Here is a 17,265-nt window from a genome sequence, read left to right on the forward strand (position 1 = left end):
CAAATTATCAATGAGAAATGAAATGCATACAAAATCTTCATTGTATTATATTACTTTTAATACTTTTTTTTCTTTTTTATTCTAGGCGAGGCAAACCTCTCTACATTTGTAAAGAAAGATACAAAGTTCTTGAGCAACAGTGGATTTCTCATACCTTTGATCACATCAATAAAAGATGGGGTCCACATTACAATGGGCTGTGACTCACCACCTCGGCATTGCACTCTATCATCATTTTCATTAAGAATTTATTTTATCAACAATAAGCTTTAACTTAATTTGGGGGGGTAATACTTGCTGAGGGAAGAAAAGACGTATATTATGAAGCCTTTCCAAAATTAGGTGCTTGGTAATCACATTAATGAAATAATACTTTTAAAAAATGGATCTGGAGAACATAACAAATAAGTGAAATCATTCTTTAGTGATATTTTTTTTAAGTGCACAATTGATAAGAAGCACAAGTTGTTCACAAAATCATTCAGAAATGATTTTCCCAACAGTGCATATCAGCTGTTCATGGATATTTGGAGTGGGTGTGGTTTATTTGAAATTTTACTCCTGTTTTCTATCTGTGTGTTTTAATTTGCATCTGCTAAACATAATGCATCTTTTTCTTCTGCCATTCTTGTGTTGATTTGAGATTTTTGCTGTATGTAATTAGAAAGAATGTAAAACATGATTTATGTGAAATATTGTATAGTAAAAGTTGGTCTAATAGTAGAACTTAAAATTTTTTTTCTTATTGTGGGGAATCTGTTAAAAGTTTAAGGCTTTGCTGAAAACTTATTCATTCTCAGGAATTTCATAAATATTCTCCCAGGTAAATAATTGAAATAGCTGTAAAATAAGTAGATAGCAGTTGTTAATATAATGCAGTACATTTTGGGGGGCATATGTGTGGTTGGGAGGGCCTTAAAAATTTGTCATTTCATTTGGGTGGATTGCTAGAGGCAGTAACAAACAGGTTTTCCTACAAAATCAGGAAGTTTAAGAACATATACATGGCAGATTTTGAGTCTGTGCATGCCCACTTTTTATTACCAACCTAGTTTTTGTTTACATGACTGGATTAGAAGTGCTTAGACTTCCCCACAACTGAATCATAAGTTCTGGAACTTTCCTATTAAGCTCAAGAGGTTCAGCTCTATTGTGTTTGTGCAGTGTAATTACTGCTGTATCTGTTTGGTTTCCTGAAAGGGGAGGAAATTGGCTCAGTGGTGATGACCTTCAAGAATGAGCTGTGCGTCTTAGAAATTGCTGTGAAAGCAGTTTATGTTTGTAAGGTTTTAAAATCAGTAAGAATATGAATGACTGAGCTAAAACCCACTCTATAAGTAGGAAAGGAAGATTACCAAAAAGCATGTTGTATATTGCTACCAAGAATTTTTCCCAAATGATTCAGTAAATTTGAAGATTATTTCATAAATAGTTCTGTCAAGCAATTCGTGGTATTTTTGACTTCCATGACTTGTTATATAAAATCACATTTTTACGTGTAAAAATAAGCTAAACAACTAGTAGTACAATACAAAAATAACATGAAATCCTTGTTCTAAAAATTTTTTGAATACAGAATATGAAAATGGACGTTAAATGATGACCTTGCACTAAAATAGGGAAAACAAAATAGTATATATCCAAATGTGTTCAAGAAATCAAAAAAATTACCTATAGCTCCACAATAAAATACATGGAAATAGCTTGCTATTTTTATATACCTTTCCAAAATATTAAGACAACTTTCCGTAAGATCAGAATGATTCTGTTGGACTAAATCCCTGTCCTTTCTAACACATTGCTACTTTTTTAAATACTGTATCATAAGTTCAGCCTGTCATATTTTTTGCATCAATCATTATGAATACCAGACCATTTGTAAGTGTGGTTAAAGAGCAAAATGCTAATTTACATCTCTAGTAAATATTGTTACAGGATTCATGAACTTGAATAATTCTACAGTTTGAAACTGATGCTATATATACATGATATAATGTATTCAGACTTTGATTACTACATATTTAAAATGGAATGTTTTTGGTTGTGCATATGGATGTGAAGTGAAAATATTAGCCTTAACTTTAATCTTTGGATATTTGATAGTGTTTATTTTGATATTGGTGAATTAGTCGCCAGTAAATTTTACAAAAGCACTTGGTTGAAATTGTACTTGAATACATACATGCATGCTGCTAAACTAGAACTTTAATTTTTTTCCCATAACTTTTATAAGTCCCATTTATAAACACACTTTTAAAAATAACAGGTCCAAGTTAGAGTGATGTGTGTATATTATTCCCAAAAAAAGTACTGGTGTGATATCGTGTATGAATGATCATTTAAATACAGTACATTACTGTAGAAGCTAAATCAATCTTGATAATTAAGCAGAAATTACAAAACTAGAAATAATCAACATTGTAAGATATGTTAATAAAAACCTGTCATTTGGTTTGTGAAAGGTCCTTAAAGATGTTTAATGCTTACATGTTATTCCTTTTTTTCAGGTTGTTAACAGTAATACATGTGAATGAGTGTGGCTGGAAAGATCAAAGTATAACATAACTAGTAGTTGCTTTAAGGTGGAGTTAAGTGTGAAGGACTTAATTTACTTCCTGACTTTATTTATAGATTTTCCTGTGTTGTCTGTCTGTGTCTCATAACCGATGCAAAGTGTATGAGTTCTGGGTAGGGAGAGAAGGAAATGGATTCTTCTCACCGTTGTAGACCCTGCTCTTTTCTGAAAGTTGCCAGCCAGACTTCAGGATTTTAAAGTGCTTTATGATGCTGTTCATTGTGAGTGGTCTGTGGCCTTGTTTGAATTCACAATCCTCATCCCTACCCCTCTAGCCTATAGCTTGCCAGTTAGTTACCAGCTAGGAATCCATTTTTTCCCTCTGATTTTTCATTCTGTTTTATATATTCTGATATTTATTGATTTTAGTGACTTAGAAAAGATGTTGACTAAAAGCACTGAAGGCTTGGAAGTAATAATATGAGAAATGTGACCCAAGATTTTCTGTATCATTTCCAAGGTTATGACTGCTAACTCTCAAATCCCTGTTGCTGGTTTGTATCTGAGGTGTTGGAAAAAAGAACAAGTCTTTTTTTTTTTTTAAGATTTATTTATTTATTTGAAAGAGTTACACAGAGAGAGGAAAAGAGGGAGAGAGAGAGAGAGAGGTCTTCCATCCGATGGTTCACACCCCAATTGGCCGAAATGGCCGGAGCTGCACCAATCCGAAGCCAGGAGCCAGGAGCTTCTTCCAGGTCTCCCACATGGGTGCAGGGACCCAAGGGCTTGGGCCATCTTTTACTGCTTTCCCAGGCCATAGCAGAGAGCTGGATCAGAAGTGGAGCAGCCGGGTCTCGAACTGGCACCCATATGGGATGCCAGTGCTTCAGGCCAGGGTGTTAACCCGCTGTGCCACAGTGCCGGCCCCCTCCTGGCTTTAACCACTAGAATGAAGTCACCAACTCAAGGCACATTCACTGGTGGGTGTGCCTGATAACTGATAGTTGTGGAAGACCAGCTGGCCTGCTCCTGTGGCTCAGTTCTATTTCCAACACATGGTCCTTTCCTTGACCTATGATCTGACTGGATGGTGTGAAGCATTACTTAATTCAACAGAAATGATTTGGGGTAGGCAGAAGCATGGCAATATGATCAATTTATTTATAACACTTCAAGTTTCCTATTAACCAGGCACATCAAATATTGGAAGAGCTGTCACCTGCTATCTTAGCATTAATAGTAATCTGCAGTGAAAGTGACTTCAGCTGATAGAACACAGTGAAAGAACACACTGAGACCTAGTGTAAAAAGGGCCCTTGTGTGAGTTAAATTAACACAAGGTGTTAACGATCCCAAATTGAGGAGCCAAAGCCCAAGAGTAGACCAGAAGGAGTAGTCAGGAGCACAGGTAAAGGCTTCAGTTTGAGGGGAGAAAACAGCACAAGAGCAAGCAAAGAGGATCTGGAGCCAATTTAGAGGTCATATTTGATTTTGGCTTATCTTGGTGACAGAGGAGCAGGATCCCATGTGGAGAGCAAGCAGACTGAGCGTATCTTGGGACTTGACGTAGTTGCAAAAGTTTTAGGAGAGGCCGGCACCACGGCTTACTTGGCTAATCCTCTGCCTGCAGCGCCGGCACCCCAGGTTCTAGTCCCAGTTGGGGCGCCGGTTCTGTCCCGGTTGCTCCTCTTCCAGTCCAGCTCTCTGCTGTGGCCTGGGAAGGCAGTGGAGGATGGCCCAAGTGCTTGGACTCTAAACCCGTATGGGAGACCAGGAGGAAGCACCTGGCTCCTGGCTTTGGATCAGCGCAGAGCGCAGGCCATAGCGGCCATTTCGGGGGTGAACCAACGGAAGGAAGAGTTTTCTCTCTCTCACTGTCTAACTCTTCCTGTCAAAAAATAAAAAAAGAAATATGAAAAATTGCTTCAGTGTTAAAGCATTTAAATTCATCTATTTAGTAAATATTTGCTGAGTTTGTCGAGGTTTTCCTATGTGTCAAACACTATGATAAATACTGGAAAAATGATGGACAATGTCAGGTAATCCCTTCCCTCAAATAGCTTTTTATGTGATCAATGCTCCAAATGATATGTGTATTTGGGGAAGGGGGTGTGGAGTCACAGGCGATACACAAAGACCCTCTCAACCACACTTGGGGAGTACATGCAGCCTTCCAAGGGATAGGGATTTCTTTTAAGATTTTATTTATTTATTTGAGAGGCAGAGACAGAGGTCTTCCGTCTGCTGGTTTGCTCCCCAAATGGCCGCAATGGCTAGAGCTGGGCCGAACTGAAGCCAGGCACCAGGAGCTGCTTCTGGGTCTCCCACACGGGTGCAGGGACCCAAACACCTGGGCCATCCTCCACTGCTTTCCCAGGCCATCAGCAGGGAGCTGGATCAGAAGTGGAGCAGTCGGGACTCAAACTGGTGCCCGTTTGGGATGCTGGCATCACAGGCAAAGGCTTCACCTGCCACACCATATCACAGCCATGGCATAGGGATTTCTGATATCCTCAAAAGCATTACATTAGGCATACTTTTATCAGGATGAAAGGAGAAGTATGGAGAGTACTGTTTTAAATAGGCGTGGGGTTGGTGTTTGCAAAGATCTTGAGTTAAAAGAGCACTTTAGTTGCGGGCCTGAAGAAAGGAAATCATTCTGACTCATCCTATGAGTGTTTGAGAGAGATGTAATAGTGTATAAGTCATTTTAATAAGGGGTTTTAGACTTCTCAGAGAGCAGTGGGGAAGCCCTTTTAAGGCTTTAGACAGAGTGACATGATCAAATTTGCATTTTAGAAAAGTCAATCTAGCTGTACTGTGGAGAGAAGTCTAGAGGGGAGGTCTGTAAGGTATCTGTTCCTAGAGTCCAGACATGCAACGGTTGGCTAAGCTAAGGAAGTGTGGTAATAGAGAAATGTGGATAGTATCAAAAGGGACTTGACAGAACTTAGAAGAGTGACAGCAAACAATTTAAGTACTTTCTGTGTGTCAGGTACCAAGCTAAATGCTGGGAAAAGCATACTGAGCAAGACAGAACAGACCAATGTCTGCTCACAGTCTAGTGGAAAGAACACTGTGTGATGACAGGTCAATGAGCAAGTTGGACAGAGGGCTCATTTAGTTTGGGTTGATCACAAAAAGTTATATGAAAAAGTGATATTTAAGCTGAGACTGGAAAAAAAGGTAGTGAGCTACATGAGGGAAGAAATTGGGAAGGGCATTTTAAAGGGTGTAGCACGTAGGTCCTGAATTCAGAGGAAGCAGTTTATACTCAAGAAACCAAGATAATAATAGTGAGGCATAGCCGGCGCCGTGGCTCAACAGGCTAATCCTCCGCCTTGCGGCGCCGGCACACCAGGTTCTAGTTCCGGTCGGGGCACCGATCCTGTCCCGGTTGCCTCTCTTCCAGGCCAGCTCTCTGCTGTGGCCCGGGAGTGCAGTGGAGGATGGCCCAAGTCCTTGGGCCCTGCACCCCATGGGAGACCAGGAGAAGCACCTGGCTCCTGCCAACGGATCAGTGCGGTGCGCCGGCCGCAGCACGCTACCGCGGCGGCCATTGGAGGGTGAACCAACGGCAAAAGGAAGACCTTTCTCTCTGTCTCTCTCTCACTGTCCACTCTGCCTGTCAAAAATAAAAATAATAAAAAAAAAATAGTGAGGCATAAGCAGATTCAGGTGTGCCCAGATGATGTAGAAATCAGGTCATGGACTCTTGAGCTGTGTTGAGGATTTTGGTCTTTATAGCCTTTATTTTGTTCATGGCCTCAGTTCAGAGCAGAGGTCAGCAAGTCTTGTCTATAAAGGGCCAAGTGATTCTTCACAGGAATCCTTCAAGTCTGCCGCTGTAATTTAGATGTGTGTATACACACACACACACACATATTACACATACATAAGAAGTAGGCATGGCTGTGTTCTAGTAAAACTTATTTTACAAAAGGAGACTAGCCTGTAGGTTGCCAACCCTCAGTATAGAAAATGACATGAGTTGGTTGGTAGATTGGTAGCAGCATGGGAGAACAGGTATAGTGTTGGGTGTGATGTTTCTTGTGGCTCATCCAATGGATATGTGTAATTGAGGAGTTTGAAGCTAGACTCAGGGAAGTCCTCACCTATAAATGACAACACTCGATGGGGGTGGTTACCCACACGGAAGAGGGCTCGTGCTCATGCCCTACATGGCGTGGTTGTTTAGAGGACAGGCAGAAGATGAGTAGCCTAAGCACAAGGATAAATAGAAGGGGTTGGGGATGGGGATTTGGAATGTGAAATCCCAGAAGGAAAGATAATTTTAACAAAAAGGAATTAACCAACAAATGTCAAGTGCTCTGGAGAGGTTAAGTAAGAAAGACAAACAAACAAAAAAAAAAATTCATTGGATTTTATAACAAAGTAATTGATGTCCTTGATGAGGATAGTTTTGTGAAGTGATGGAGTTAGAAGCCAGAAGATAACTTTTGGAAGTGAGAAGGTGGAAAAGTTTGGCAGAGAGGAATTAAACACAATTTTCTAACTCTCCCTAGCATGGCCAGGACTTACTTCTGTATCTTCAGGTACCTGGCCATGTTGCACCCAACTGTTACTTACAATTAGTTTTTGTGTTTATTCATATGGTATCGTTTACCGTCTGTGTCTGCAGCTTGGAATCCGCGGTTCTGGGTGTGAATTACCTCCTCTTACTTCAGTATACTCGGAGTGTGTCATGTTTCGAGCAACAGGCGACCTAAGCAGTGACTTGTAGAAGTAGAGGTTTATTAATGTCAGGTGGAGGAAGCTCTGAGAGCAGGTGTACAAAAAAGGGAGGCTGCTCAAGGAACCCTTACAGATCTAGACTCCACCTGTTTTCTTTTTCCACATCACAGTAGGCTTCATCCTCATGACTGCAAGATGGCTGCTGATCTCCAGCTGCCGTATGCATGGAAGCAAGATGGCAGGTAACCTGATCCGCTAGGCAAGGAAAGGCCAAAAGGCCAAAAGCCTCTTAAGGATGTGTCCTCTATTCACCAAGAGAAGCCCTTAGCTTACTTTCACATCCATCTCATTAGTCAACGATGTTAAGTGGCCACTAACCTTTTCTGCAGAAAAACTTAAGGCGGTGAGTGTCCCAGCATTTGAAGCTTCTGTGGTAGAGAAATACAGGAGAAAAAGATTGTAGTTTTTGGGTGCCTGTTCAGTATCTGCCACATTTTGGTTTCTAATCTGTGCAGCAGAGGCAGTAGCTAATGATTAAATGAGCATAGACTTCTGGCTCCCAGTAATAGTGGATTTTTTAAAAAGATTATTTATTTGTTTTATTTGAGAGAGTTACAGACAGTGAGAGGGAGAGACAGAGAGAAAGGTCTTCCATCCACTGGTTCACTCCCCAAATGGCTGCAACGGCTGGAGCTGCGCTGATCCTAAGCCAGGAGCCAGGCGCTTCTTCCCGGTCTCCCATGTGGGTGCAGGGGCCCAAGCACTTGAACCATCCTTACTTTCCCAGGCCATAGCAGAGAGCTGGATCAGAAGTGGAGCAGCCTGGACTAGAACCGGCACCCATATGAGATGCTGGCACCGCAGGTGGAGGATTAACCTACTGTGCCACACTGCCGTCCCTCTAGTAATAGTAGATTAGGTGATTCAGACTGTATCACTTACCTATGACTGTAACAAATTACCCTAAGCCTGATGCCATAAAGCAATATGTATTACATCTCAGTTTCTATGGATCAGGAATTCAGGGGCATCTTTAGCTGAGTAGGTCTGCCCAGGGTCTCTTAAAAGACTGCAATTAAGGTGTCAGCCATGGCAGCAGTTATCAGAGGCTTGTCCAGGGCTGGAGGATCTGACCCCAAACTCAACATGAGTTAATGACCAGAAACTAGTTTCTTACCAAGTGGGGCACCACCTAGGGCTACTAGCAACACAACAGCTAATTTACCCCCAGAACAGGTGATCCAGGAGAAGCGAGGAGAGAGGAGAGAAAAAGAGGGAGGGAGGACACACACAGCATGCTTATGAAGACAGCTCCAGTGCCTTTTAAAAATATACATTTTATTTTTATTTATTTGAAAGAGTTACAGAGAGATCTATCACTGGTTCGCTCCCCAAATGGCCTCAGCAACCAGGCCTGGGCCAGGCCGAAGCCAGGAGCCCTGGGAGCCAGGAGCTTCTTGCAGGTCTCCCACTTGGCTACAGGGGCCCAAACACTTGGGCCATCTTCCGCTGCTTTTCCCAGGCGCATTAGCAGGGAGTGGGGTTGGAAGTGCAGCAGCTGGGTTTTGAGCTAGCATCCATATGGGCTACCAGCATCCCAGGCAGAGTCTTAAACTGCTGTGCCACAACACTGACCCCCAGTGTCTTTTACAACCCAATTTTGGAAGTGGCATATCACTTTTGCCAAACATGAACTCTATAAATTATTACACAATAGTGTAAATATGAGGATATGGGAATCATTAGTGGGTCCATTTTCTTAAGAAAATTTCAAATGTCAAATGAGTGGGCAAAGACTGAAGAGACCCCTGAGATAAGTATTCATTGCAGAGAAAGATGGTAACCATACAGTAGAGGAAACTGATGGGCACCAAGGTTAACCAAGTGAGTAAAGTTAATCCTCACCAGTAACCAAGCAGCTTGACTTCATGAGCCCCCTAAGCTAACGTACTGAGAAGTACACACTTCGGTATTGTATCCGCATGAAATGCACAGCTTCATTCCAGTTGTGAGAACATCAGACAAACCCAGCTGAAGGACAGTGTATGAAATAACTAACCAGTACTCTAGGGAAGTGCCAGGGTGAAAGGTGAAGAAAAACTGAAGAAGTCTGTAATACGGGAGGAAACTAGAGAGAAATAACTAAATGCAATGTGGAATCTTGGACAAGACTCTGGTGCGCAAAGAATTGGTTTTAGCCAGAAAACTAGCAAAATTCAAATAAGACTGAGGTGTGCTGGGGATGTATTTCTGAGACACTCACTGCTGCTGCCATTTTTATTGAGCTGCTCTTCACTGACAGGTGCTTAAACTTGTCTTTGGCTCACTGAGATGTTCTTGTGATTCCACAAGACTGGGCTCTGGGCCGGCACCGTGGCTCACTATTATTTTAGTTAATAGTTTTAAACCAATTTTTTAAAATTTATTTTTTAAAAAAAATTTTAAAGGGAGAACAATGAAAGAGGGAGAGAGAGAGAAAGAGCAATCTTGCATTCATTGGTTCGCTCTCCAGATCCCTGCGACAGCTCCATCTGGGCCTCCCACATCTGAGGCAGGGCCCAAGCACTTGGTACATCTTTTGATGCCCTCCGAGGTGCATTAACAGGAGGCTATATCAGAAGAGGAACAGCCGAGACTCGACTCAAAACCAGCGCTCTGATATGGGATGCCACCTTCACAAGCCATGGCTTAACCTACTGCACCACAGCACTGACCTCTAATGTTAACTTCCGATTTTGATAATTGTGCCATAGTTACATGAGTTGTTCACATTAGGAGAAGCAGGGGTATGTAGGAACTCTTTGCATTATTGATGCAATTTTCCCATAAATCTAAAACTTACTGAAAAATCAGAACAATAAAAGGACCTATAAGAAAACTTTTTGTCAAAGAAAGGTTAAGTTCATATTGAGAGGACTCACAAAATAGCAGAAAAATTACTCTTAGTAGTCAGTTTCAAGAAATATCCTGGAAAAACTTCAAGATAAATATCCTCAAAGTATATAGGTAGAAAAAGATAAAATAATGAAATGGGTGAGGATTAGACTCATGTCAGACTTTCTGCGAACAGCCACAAAGCAAGGCAAAATTGGGCAGAATTTTCAAAAATCCTCAAAGTATAACCCAGTAATGTTAGGGCCATGGTGTCCTTTAAGTTTCCAGATAGAACAATAGTTTAAACATGCAGATATCAGCTGTTCTAAAGAAAATCTAAAAGACTGACTTCATCCAACTTCAGTCCTTTCAATACTGAAAGGATGTGGTGTTAATCATACTCCAGCTCTAGAACAGTTCAATCTTGGTCACAGCTGCTAATGTTTTTCCAGTGGCTGGACGTGGTTACATCATCCAAATTCTCAAATTGTTTCTAGAAGCAACATGATGAGACAATATGCATAAGCCAGAGTCAGTAGAAAAATAATACAGACATGTGGACTTAAGATATTAATGTTATTTGCCACACGCACTGATTTTTTAAATTTAAAAAAGAACCATGTAGAAATTCTAGTACTGAAAAATCACCAACCTAAGGAACCCCATAGAGCTGCTTAAAGATATAGTTAAGAAGGAATTAGTAAACTGGATTATAAATCAGAAGAGATCACCTAGAATATGGCACAAAGACTACAAGATGGACATTAAATAGGAGATAACAGACATAAAGGATGAGGATATCAAACACACTTGAGAGATGCAGTCCCAGAGACGGGAGAGAGAATGTGGGAGAGTCAATACTGCAAGAAGTAATGGATTATAATTTTCCTGAATTGATGGAGGACACTGAACTATAAATACATGAAGTTCAGTAGATCCCAAATAGGATAAATACAGTGTAATCTGTACCTAGATGTATCAGTGAAACTGCAGAAAACTACTGACTGGGAAAAGGATGTATTACCACAAAGATGTCTGACTTCTCAATAGTAACATTGGGAACAAGAAGGCAGTAGAAAAATATCTTTAATATTGAAATAACCTTTATCCAGAGATCTTCTACACAACAAATAATCAAGAATAAAAGCATTAAAAATGGAGAGAATTTAACAACCACATATCCTCACTAATGAAGAAAAATCCAAAGAGAGTTTTTTAGGCAAAAGAAAATAAGACTCAGTGAAAGACTGAATTTCAGCAAGAGACAAAAACAAAGCTGTGGTAAATATGTAAATATAGCTAAATAAACATTTATTGCATAAATTTCCCATCATGCATTCTACGGGATGTCAGTGTGTCTATATATGTGCTTGATATAGAATATAACTGATGGGGTAAACAGAATGGAAATGTTTCACGGTTCTTATATAATCTCAGAAGAGAATAGAAGTTAACATCATATATAGAATAGAATATAGCCATAAATATTTGTGATCCCAAATTTGGCAATAGTTTCCTAGATGTGTCCCCTGAAGGACAAACAACCCCCACCCCCCACACACACTTTCTGAGATTATCTATTGGTTTGAAAGGCAAAGAGAGAGATCTTTGATTCGCTGGTTCGCTCCCCACTTGGATGCAGTGACCCCAGGGCTGGGCCAGGCCAAAGTTAGGAGCTGGGGCCCAGCCACTATGACATTATCTGCTGCCTGCTCAATCTCGTTAGCAGGACGCTGGATGGGAAGCAGAGCAGCTGGAACTTGAACCTGTGCTCCAATGTAGGATGTTAGTGTCACAAGTGGTGGCTTAACCCACTGCACCACAATGCTGGCCCAACAACCCCCAACTCAAAAATAAATAAATAAAAAATTAGCCGGCGCCGTGGCTCAACAGGCTAATCCTCCGCCTAGCGGCGCCGGCACCCCGGGTTCTAGTCCCAGTTGGGGCGCCGGATTCCATCCCGGTTGCCCCTCTTCCAGGCCAGCTCTCTGCTGTGGCCCGGGAAGGCAGTGGAGGATGGCCCAAGTGCTTGGGCCCTGCACCCCATGGGAGACCAGGAGAAGCACCTGGCTCCTGGCTTCGGATCAGCGCGGTGCACTGGCAGCAGTGTGCCGGCCGCGGCGGCCATTGGAGGGTGAACCAACGGCAAAGGAAGACCTTTCTCTCTGTCTCTCTCTCACTATCCACTCTGCCTGTCAAAAAATAAATAAATAAATAAATAAATTGAGCTTCAGCAACATTTTAAACTTAGGTGCTTCAAAGAACACTACTAAGAAAATAAAAACACACCCCTCAGAATGGCAGAACATAGTAGCAAATTCTGTATCCAGAATATATTAAAGATTATCAACAGAAAGCCCAAATGGAAAATGGGCAAAGGACTTGGATAGACTTTTCTCAGAAGAAGATAAATGGCAATCAAGCATATGAAAAGGTGTTCAACATCATTAATCGTTGGGGCTATGCAAATCAAAACCACAATGTGATACCACTGTACAACCACCAGGTTAACTTTAATGACAATAATAAAAAGATGGATAATAAGTGTTGAGGATCTGGAGTTGTTGGATTCTCATGAATTGCCAGTAGGAATGTAAAATGATGCATTTGCTGTGTTCAGTAGTTCCTCATAAAGTTACAAACACAGCTACCCCATGACCCAAAAATTCCACTCCAAAACTCACACTAAAAATATGTTCACAGAAAAACTTGTGCATAGGCCGGCGCTGCAGCTCACTAGGCTAATCCTCCGCCTTGCGGCGCCGGCACCCCGGGTTCTAGTCCCGGTCAGGGCACCGATCCTGTCCCAGTTGCCCCTCTTCCAGGCCAGCTCTCTGCTGTGGCCAGGGAGTGCAGTGGAGGATGGCCCAAGTCCTTAGGCCCTGCACCCGCATGGGAGACCAGGAGAAGCACCTGGCTCCTGGCTTCGGATCAGCGCGGTGTGCCGGCTGCAGCGTGCCTACCACGGCGGCCATTGGAGGGTGAACCAACGGCAAAAGGAAGACCTTTCTCTCTGTCTCTCTCTCTCACTGTCCACTCTGCCTGTCAAAAAAATTAAAAAAAAAAAAAGAAAAGAAAAACTTGTGCACAAATATTTACTGCAGTTATTCTAATAGTAAAAAAAAAAGTCAATGGTTGAACAAAACATTCAAGGGAATATTCAACCATAAAAGGAATGAAGTACAGATACATGTTACAACATGGCTGAATCTTGAGAACATTATGCTAAGTAAAAAAAAAAATCAGAAACAACTACTACCCAAAAAGGCCATTTACATGACATTTCAAGGATAGGCAAATCCATACAGATAGGAAATAGGTTAGTGGTTGCTGAGTGAATGGGAGAGGGAGATGTGGGGAGTAGTGACTGCTAACGTGGGTAAGATTGCTTTTGAGGCAGATGAAAACTTTCTGGAATTAAATAGCAGTAATGGTTGTACAATCCTGTGGCCATGAGGACACTTCAAAAGGTTCCTGGAAAATGGAGTTATGTATTTTGGGGGCAAAAGAATTTTGAAATACCTGCATAGTTTTTTTCATAGTACACATTTCTATAAATGTGAAGATATCATATAAATTAATTTCAAAATTTTTTGCTTCACAATAAACATCTTTTAAGTCCATTTTCCATGATAAACTATTGTAGACTTTAAAAAGATGGATTTTGTCATATATGAATTATATCTAAAAACATCCAGTCATACAATCACATATTCTTAAAGTGCTAATGTATATTACAATTTCTGTGACTTACATTTTGACAAATCCTGCCGGGTGATATGGTGGGAAGAATATAAGCATTGGAGAGAGGCAGACCTGGGTTCAATCCAGGCCACTGCTATGTGATTCTTGGAAATTCAGTCAATCCCACCCAAATCTGTTTCCTCACCCTTATAGTGGGAATAGAACTTTAAGGTTGTTGTGAGGCTAGGCGTAATGTGTAGGATACTTACAAAGATCAGATGGCTAGATGCTCTGAAATGAGAAACCAAAACCAAAATTCAACTTGGGTGAAGAATTCATGTTATAAACAGATGACAAACTCTACAATAAACAATAGATTTAGTTCTTTTTAAAAATACATTTGCATCATAAAAAAATTAATGGTTGGAACTTGGGAAACCTAAAGATTTTTCAAAAGTAAAGATGTTGACAAGCTCTTCAAGACCAGAGGGCTAACCCTTGCATTTATTTCATCTGATATGTGGAGCACTTAATACATGTTAAATGAAAAAAATTAATAGTAAAATATACCTTGAAAAGTCAATTTCTAGATATTTTAAAAAATCAAATAGGGCAAACCTTCCAAACTAATGTGAGAGTGTGCAATCAACTACTAAAAAGCAATCCAAAATAAGAAAAAAGTACAAAAAAAATGTAACTGGTAGAGAGAGAGAGAAAATAAGGTGATGATTTCAGTCTGTACCTAAATTACACTGAATTGCAAATGATCGGAATTCCTAGTTAAAAAGGTTGTCAGACTAGATTAAACAGAAAACCAATGCATGCTAATTACAAGAGACAAAGCTAAATCAATTACAGATAGATTTTTTTTTTTTAACAGGCAGAGTGGAGAGAGAGAGAGAGAGAGAGAGTGAAAGAGAAAGGTCTTCCTTTTTGCCGTTGGTTCACCCTCCAATGGCCGCTGCGGCCAGCGCATCGCGCTGATCCAAAGCCAGGAGCCAGGTGCTTCTCCTGGTCTCCCATGCGGGTGCAGGGCTCAAGTACTTGGGCCATCCTCCACTGCACTCCCGGGCCATAGCAGAGAGTTGGCCTGAAAGAGGGGCAACCGGGATAGAATCCGGCGCCCCAACCGGGACTAGAACCTGGTGTGCCGGCGCCACAAGGCGGAGGATTAGCTTGTTGAGCCACGGCGCCGGCCTAGATTTTTTTTTTTTTAAGAGTACTTTTCTGGAGAGACACATTGAAGCATGGTAGAAGTAACATAATGCCTGACCTTTGCTTTAAAATCTAGCATGAAGGTGGGAAATGGAGGAAGGGCATATAAAGGAAGAAAAGTTGACCATGTACGGTAGTCCCCCCTTATCCATGGGGGAGACAGTGCAAGACCCCATGGATGCCTAAAACCACAAACAGTACTGAAGCCCATATATATACACTTTTGACCAAATTTAGTTTGCAAATTTGACACAGAAAATAAATAAAATAGAACATTTGTAACAATGTACTATAATAAATGTTACCTGAATATGATCTCTCAAACTATTGTACTTCACCTTCTTGTGATAATACAGTCCCTACAGGATGAGACGAATGACATAGGCATTGTGATGTGGCACTCGGCTACTATTGACTTGATAATCAGAAGGAAGATCATTTAGCCATGGTGATAGAAGTCAGATGGGTGGCATAGACAGCAAGGATACACCGGACATAGGGCTGATTTACATCCTGGGTGGATGGAACGGATAGCATGAGATTTCATCATACTACTCAATGGCATGCAATTTAAGCTTAACACATTGTTTATTTCTGGAGTTTTCCATTCAATATTTTTGAAACATGGTTTACTCCAAGTAACTGAATCCAAGGGAAGTGAAGCCACAGAGAAGAGGAAGCTGCCATACAGGTAATGAAACTGAAGAATGGGCGGGTACATGGGAGTTTCTATAGCCTGTCACATTGTACATGTTTGGAATTTTTCATAATAAACTATGACCACATTGAATTCATCTTCCAAATAATGAAAGGATGGTTTGATGTTAAAAAAGAAAATAATTTGCCACATTAACATATAGAAGAGAAGTTAGGATCATCTAATAGATACAAAAGGGGGCAGACAAAATCTAGCATACGTTCATAGCAGACACTGTTATCAACTAGGGAGAGAAGATAATTTCCTTCATCTGATAGAAGTTAACTGCCAAAAAGCTAGTTGTAGCGAACATGTCTAACATGAGACATTGAAAGCTTTCTCTGGAGATTGTGAACAAGATAAAGTTGTTCTCTAAAATTTCTCTGTTCAACAAAGCACTAGATGCTCTAATCAGTTCAATAAGAAGCAAAGAAATAAAAAGTAAAATGATTGAAAAGAAAGAACACATTCAGTGATAATAAGATTTTATACAAGTAATATGATTGTGTCCACAAAAATCTGAAGTATCTATAGATAAATTATTCCAATTAGAGTTTAGATAGATTACTGGAAATAGTTAATATGTAAAATAAATTATTTCCAAAAAATGAAAAATTTTGAAAGATCCTATCTACGGGCCGGCGCCACGGCTCAATAGGCTAATCCTCCGCCTTGCAGCGCTGGCACCCCGGGTTCTAGTCCCGGTTGGGGCGCCGGATTCTATCCTGGTTGCCCCTCTTTCAGGCCAGCTCTCTGCTATGGCCTGGGAGTGCAGTGGAGGATGGCCCAAGTCCTTGGGCCTGTACCCCATGGGAGACCAGGAGAAGCACCTGGCTCCTGGCTTCGGATCAGTGTGATGCGCCGGCCGCAGCAGCCATTGGAGGGTGAACCAACGGCAAAAAGGAAGACCTTTCTCTCTGTCTCTCTCTCTCTCTCACTGTCCACTCTGCCTGTCAAAAAAAAAAAAAAAAAAAAAAAAAAAAAAAAAAAAAAGATCCTATCTACAATACTGGAATAACAAAAAATTTGAAAGACTTCTTCAGCGAAAACCATAAGAATTGAAGATTTATTTAAACAGAGATTTACATGTTCTAAGTTGGGAAACTCATTATTTGTAAAAACTGCCATTTTTCCTTATATTAATCTATAACCAGAGCCAATGCATGAAAATTCAAAGGTACAAAACTCAAAGATGACTCTCAAATGTTTGGAAATGTGGAGATTGAAGTTAAGCCCAGACCTTATTAAAACAAGATGGGAAGGCACGTTGTGTCTGTTGTCAAGATTTATCTGTTATAATTCAATAGCAGAGGGAGCTTGCTGCTCTAGTCTAGGAGAAGATAGCTTAAAAAAGTGGAGAGAGTGCAGTCTCAGGGAAGAGCAAACGCAGAGAAAAGTCCATGCAAATTAGAGGGACACAGCGGACCTATGTGGAGGGTGTGGACGTGCACAGCTCAGGACCCCAGCAGCCGAGAGCCTCCGCACCAGCTTTGGAGTGAGGTGAACCCAGACTGCAGCAGCCCAGCCACTGGTGATAAAGCAGCGGAAAGAGCCTAGAGGAAGGCCGGAGCACACTCTGCACATA

The 17,265-nt window shown here is 41.1% G+C and overlaps 1 protein-coding gene across 6 annotated transcripts in view; it reads left to right on the top strand.

The window, feature by feature from the left end:
• Positions 1–2,461, top strand: part of UBR3 (ubiquitin protein ligase E3 component n-recognin 3) — a 225,962-nt gene extending 223,501 nt beyond the window's left edge. For all 6 annotated transcript variants that reach the window (XM_062187744.1, XM_062187758.1, XM_062187763.1 and 3 more), the window contains one exon: positions 86–2,461. In XM_062187744.1, coding sequence (XP_062043728.1) covers positions 86–203 — 118 coding nt within the window. In that variant the 3' untranslated portion in view covers positions 204–2,461. The remainder of the gene's footprint in view (positions 1–85) is intronic.
• Positions 2,462–17,265: the final 14,804 nt, after the last annotated feature.

This window comes from Lepus europaeus, chromosome 1 (genome assembly GCF_033115175.1).
Source record: "Lepus europaeus isolate LE1 chromosome 1, mLepTim1.pri, whole genome shotgun sequence".
Lineage (NCBI taxonomy): Eukaryota > Metazoa > Chordata > Mammalia > Lagomorpha > Leporidae > Lepus > Lepus europaeus.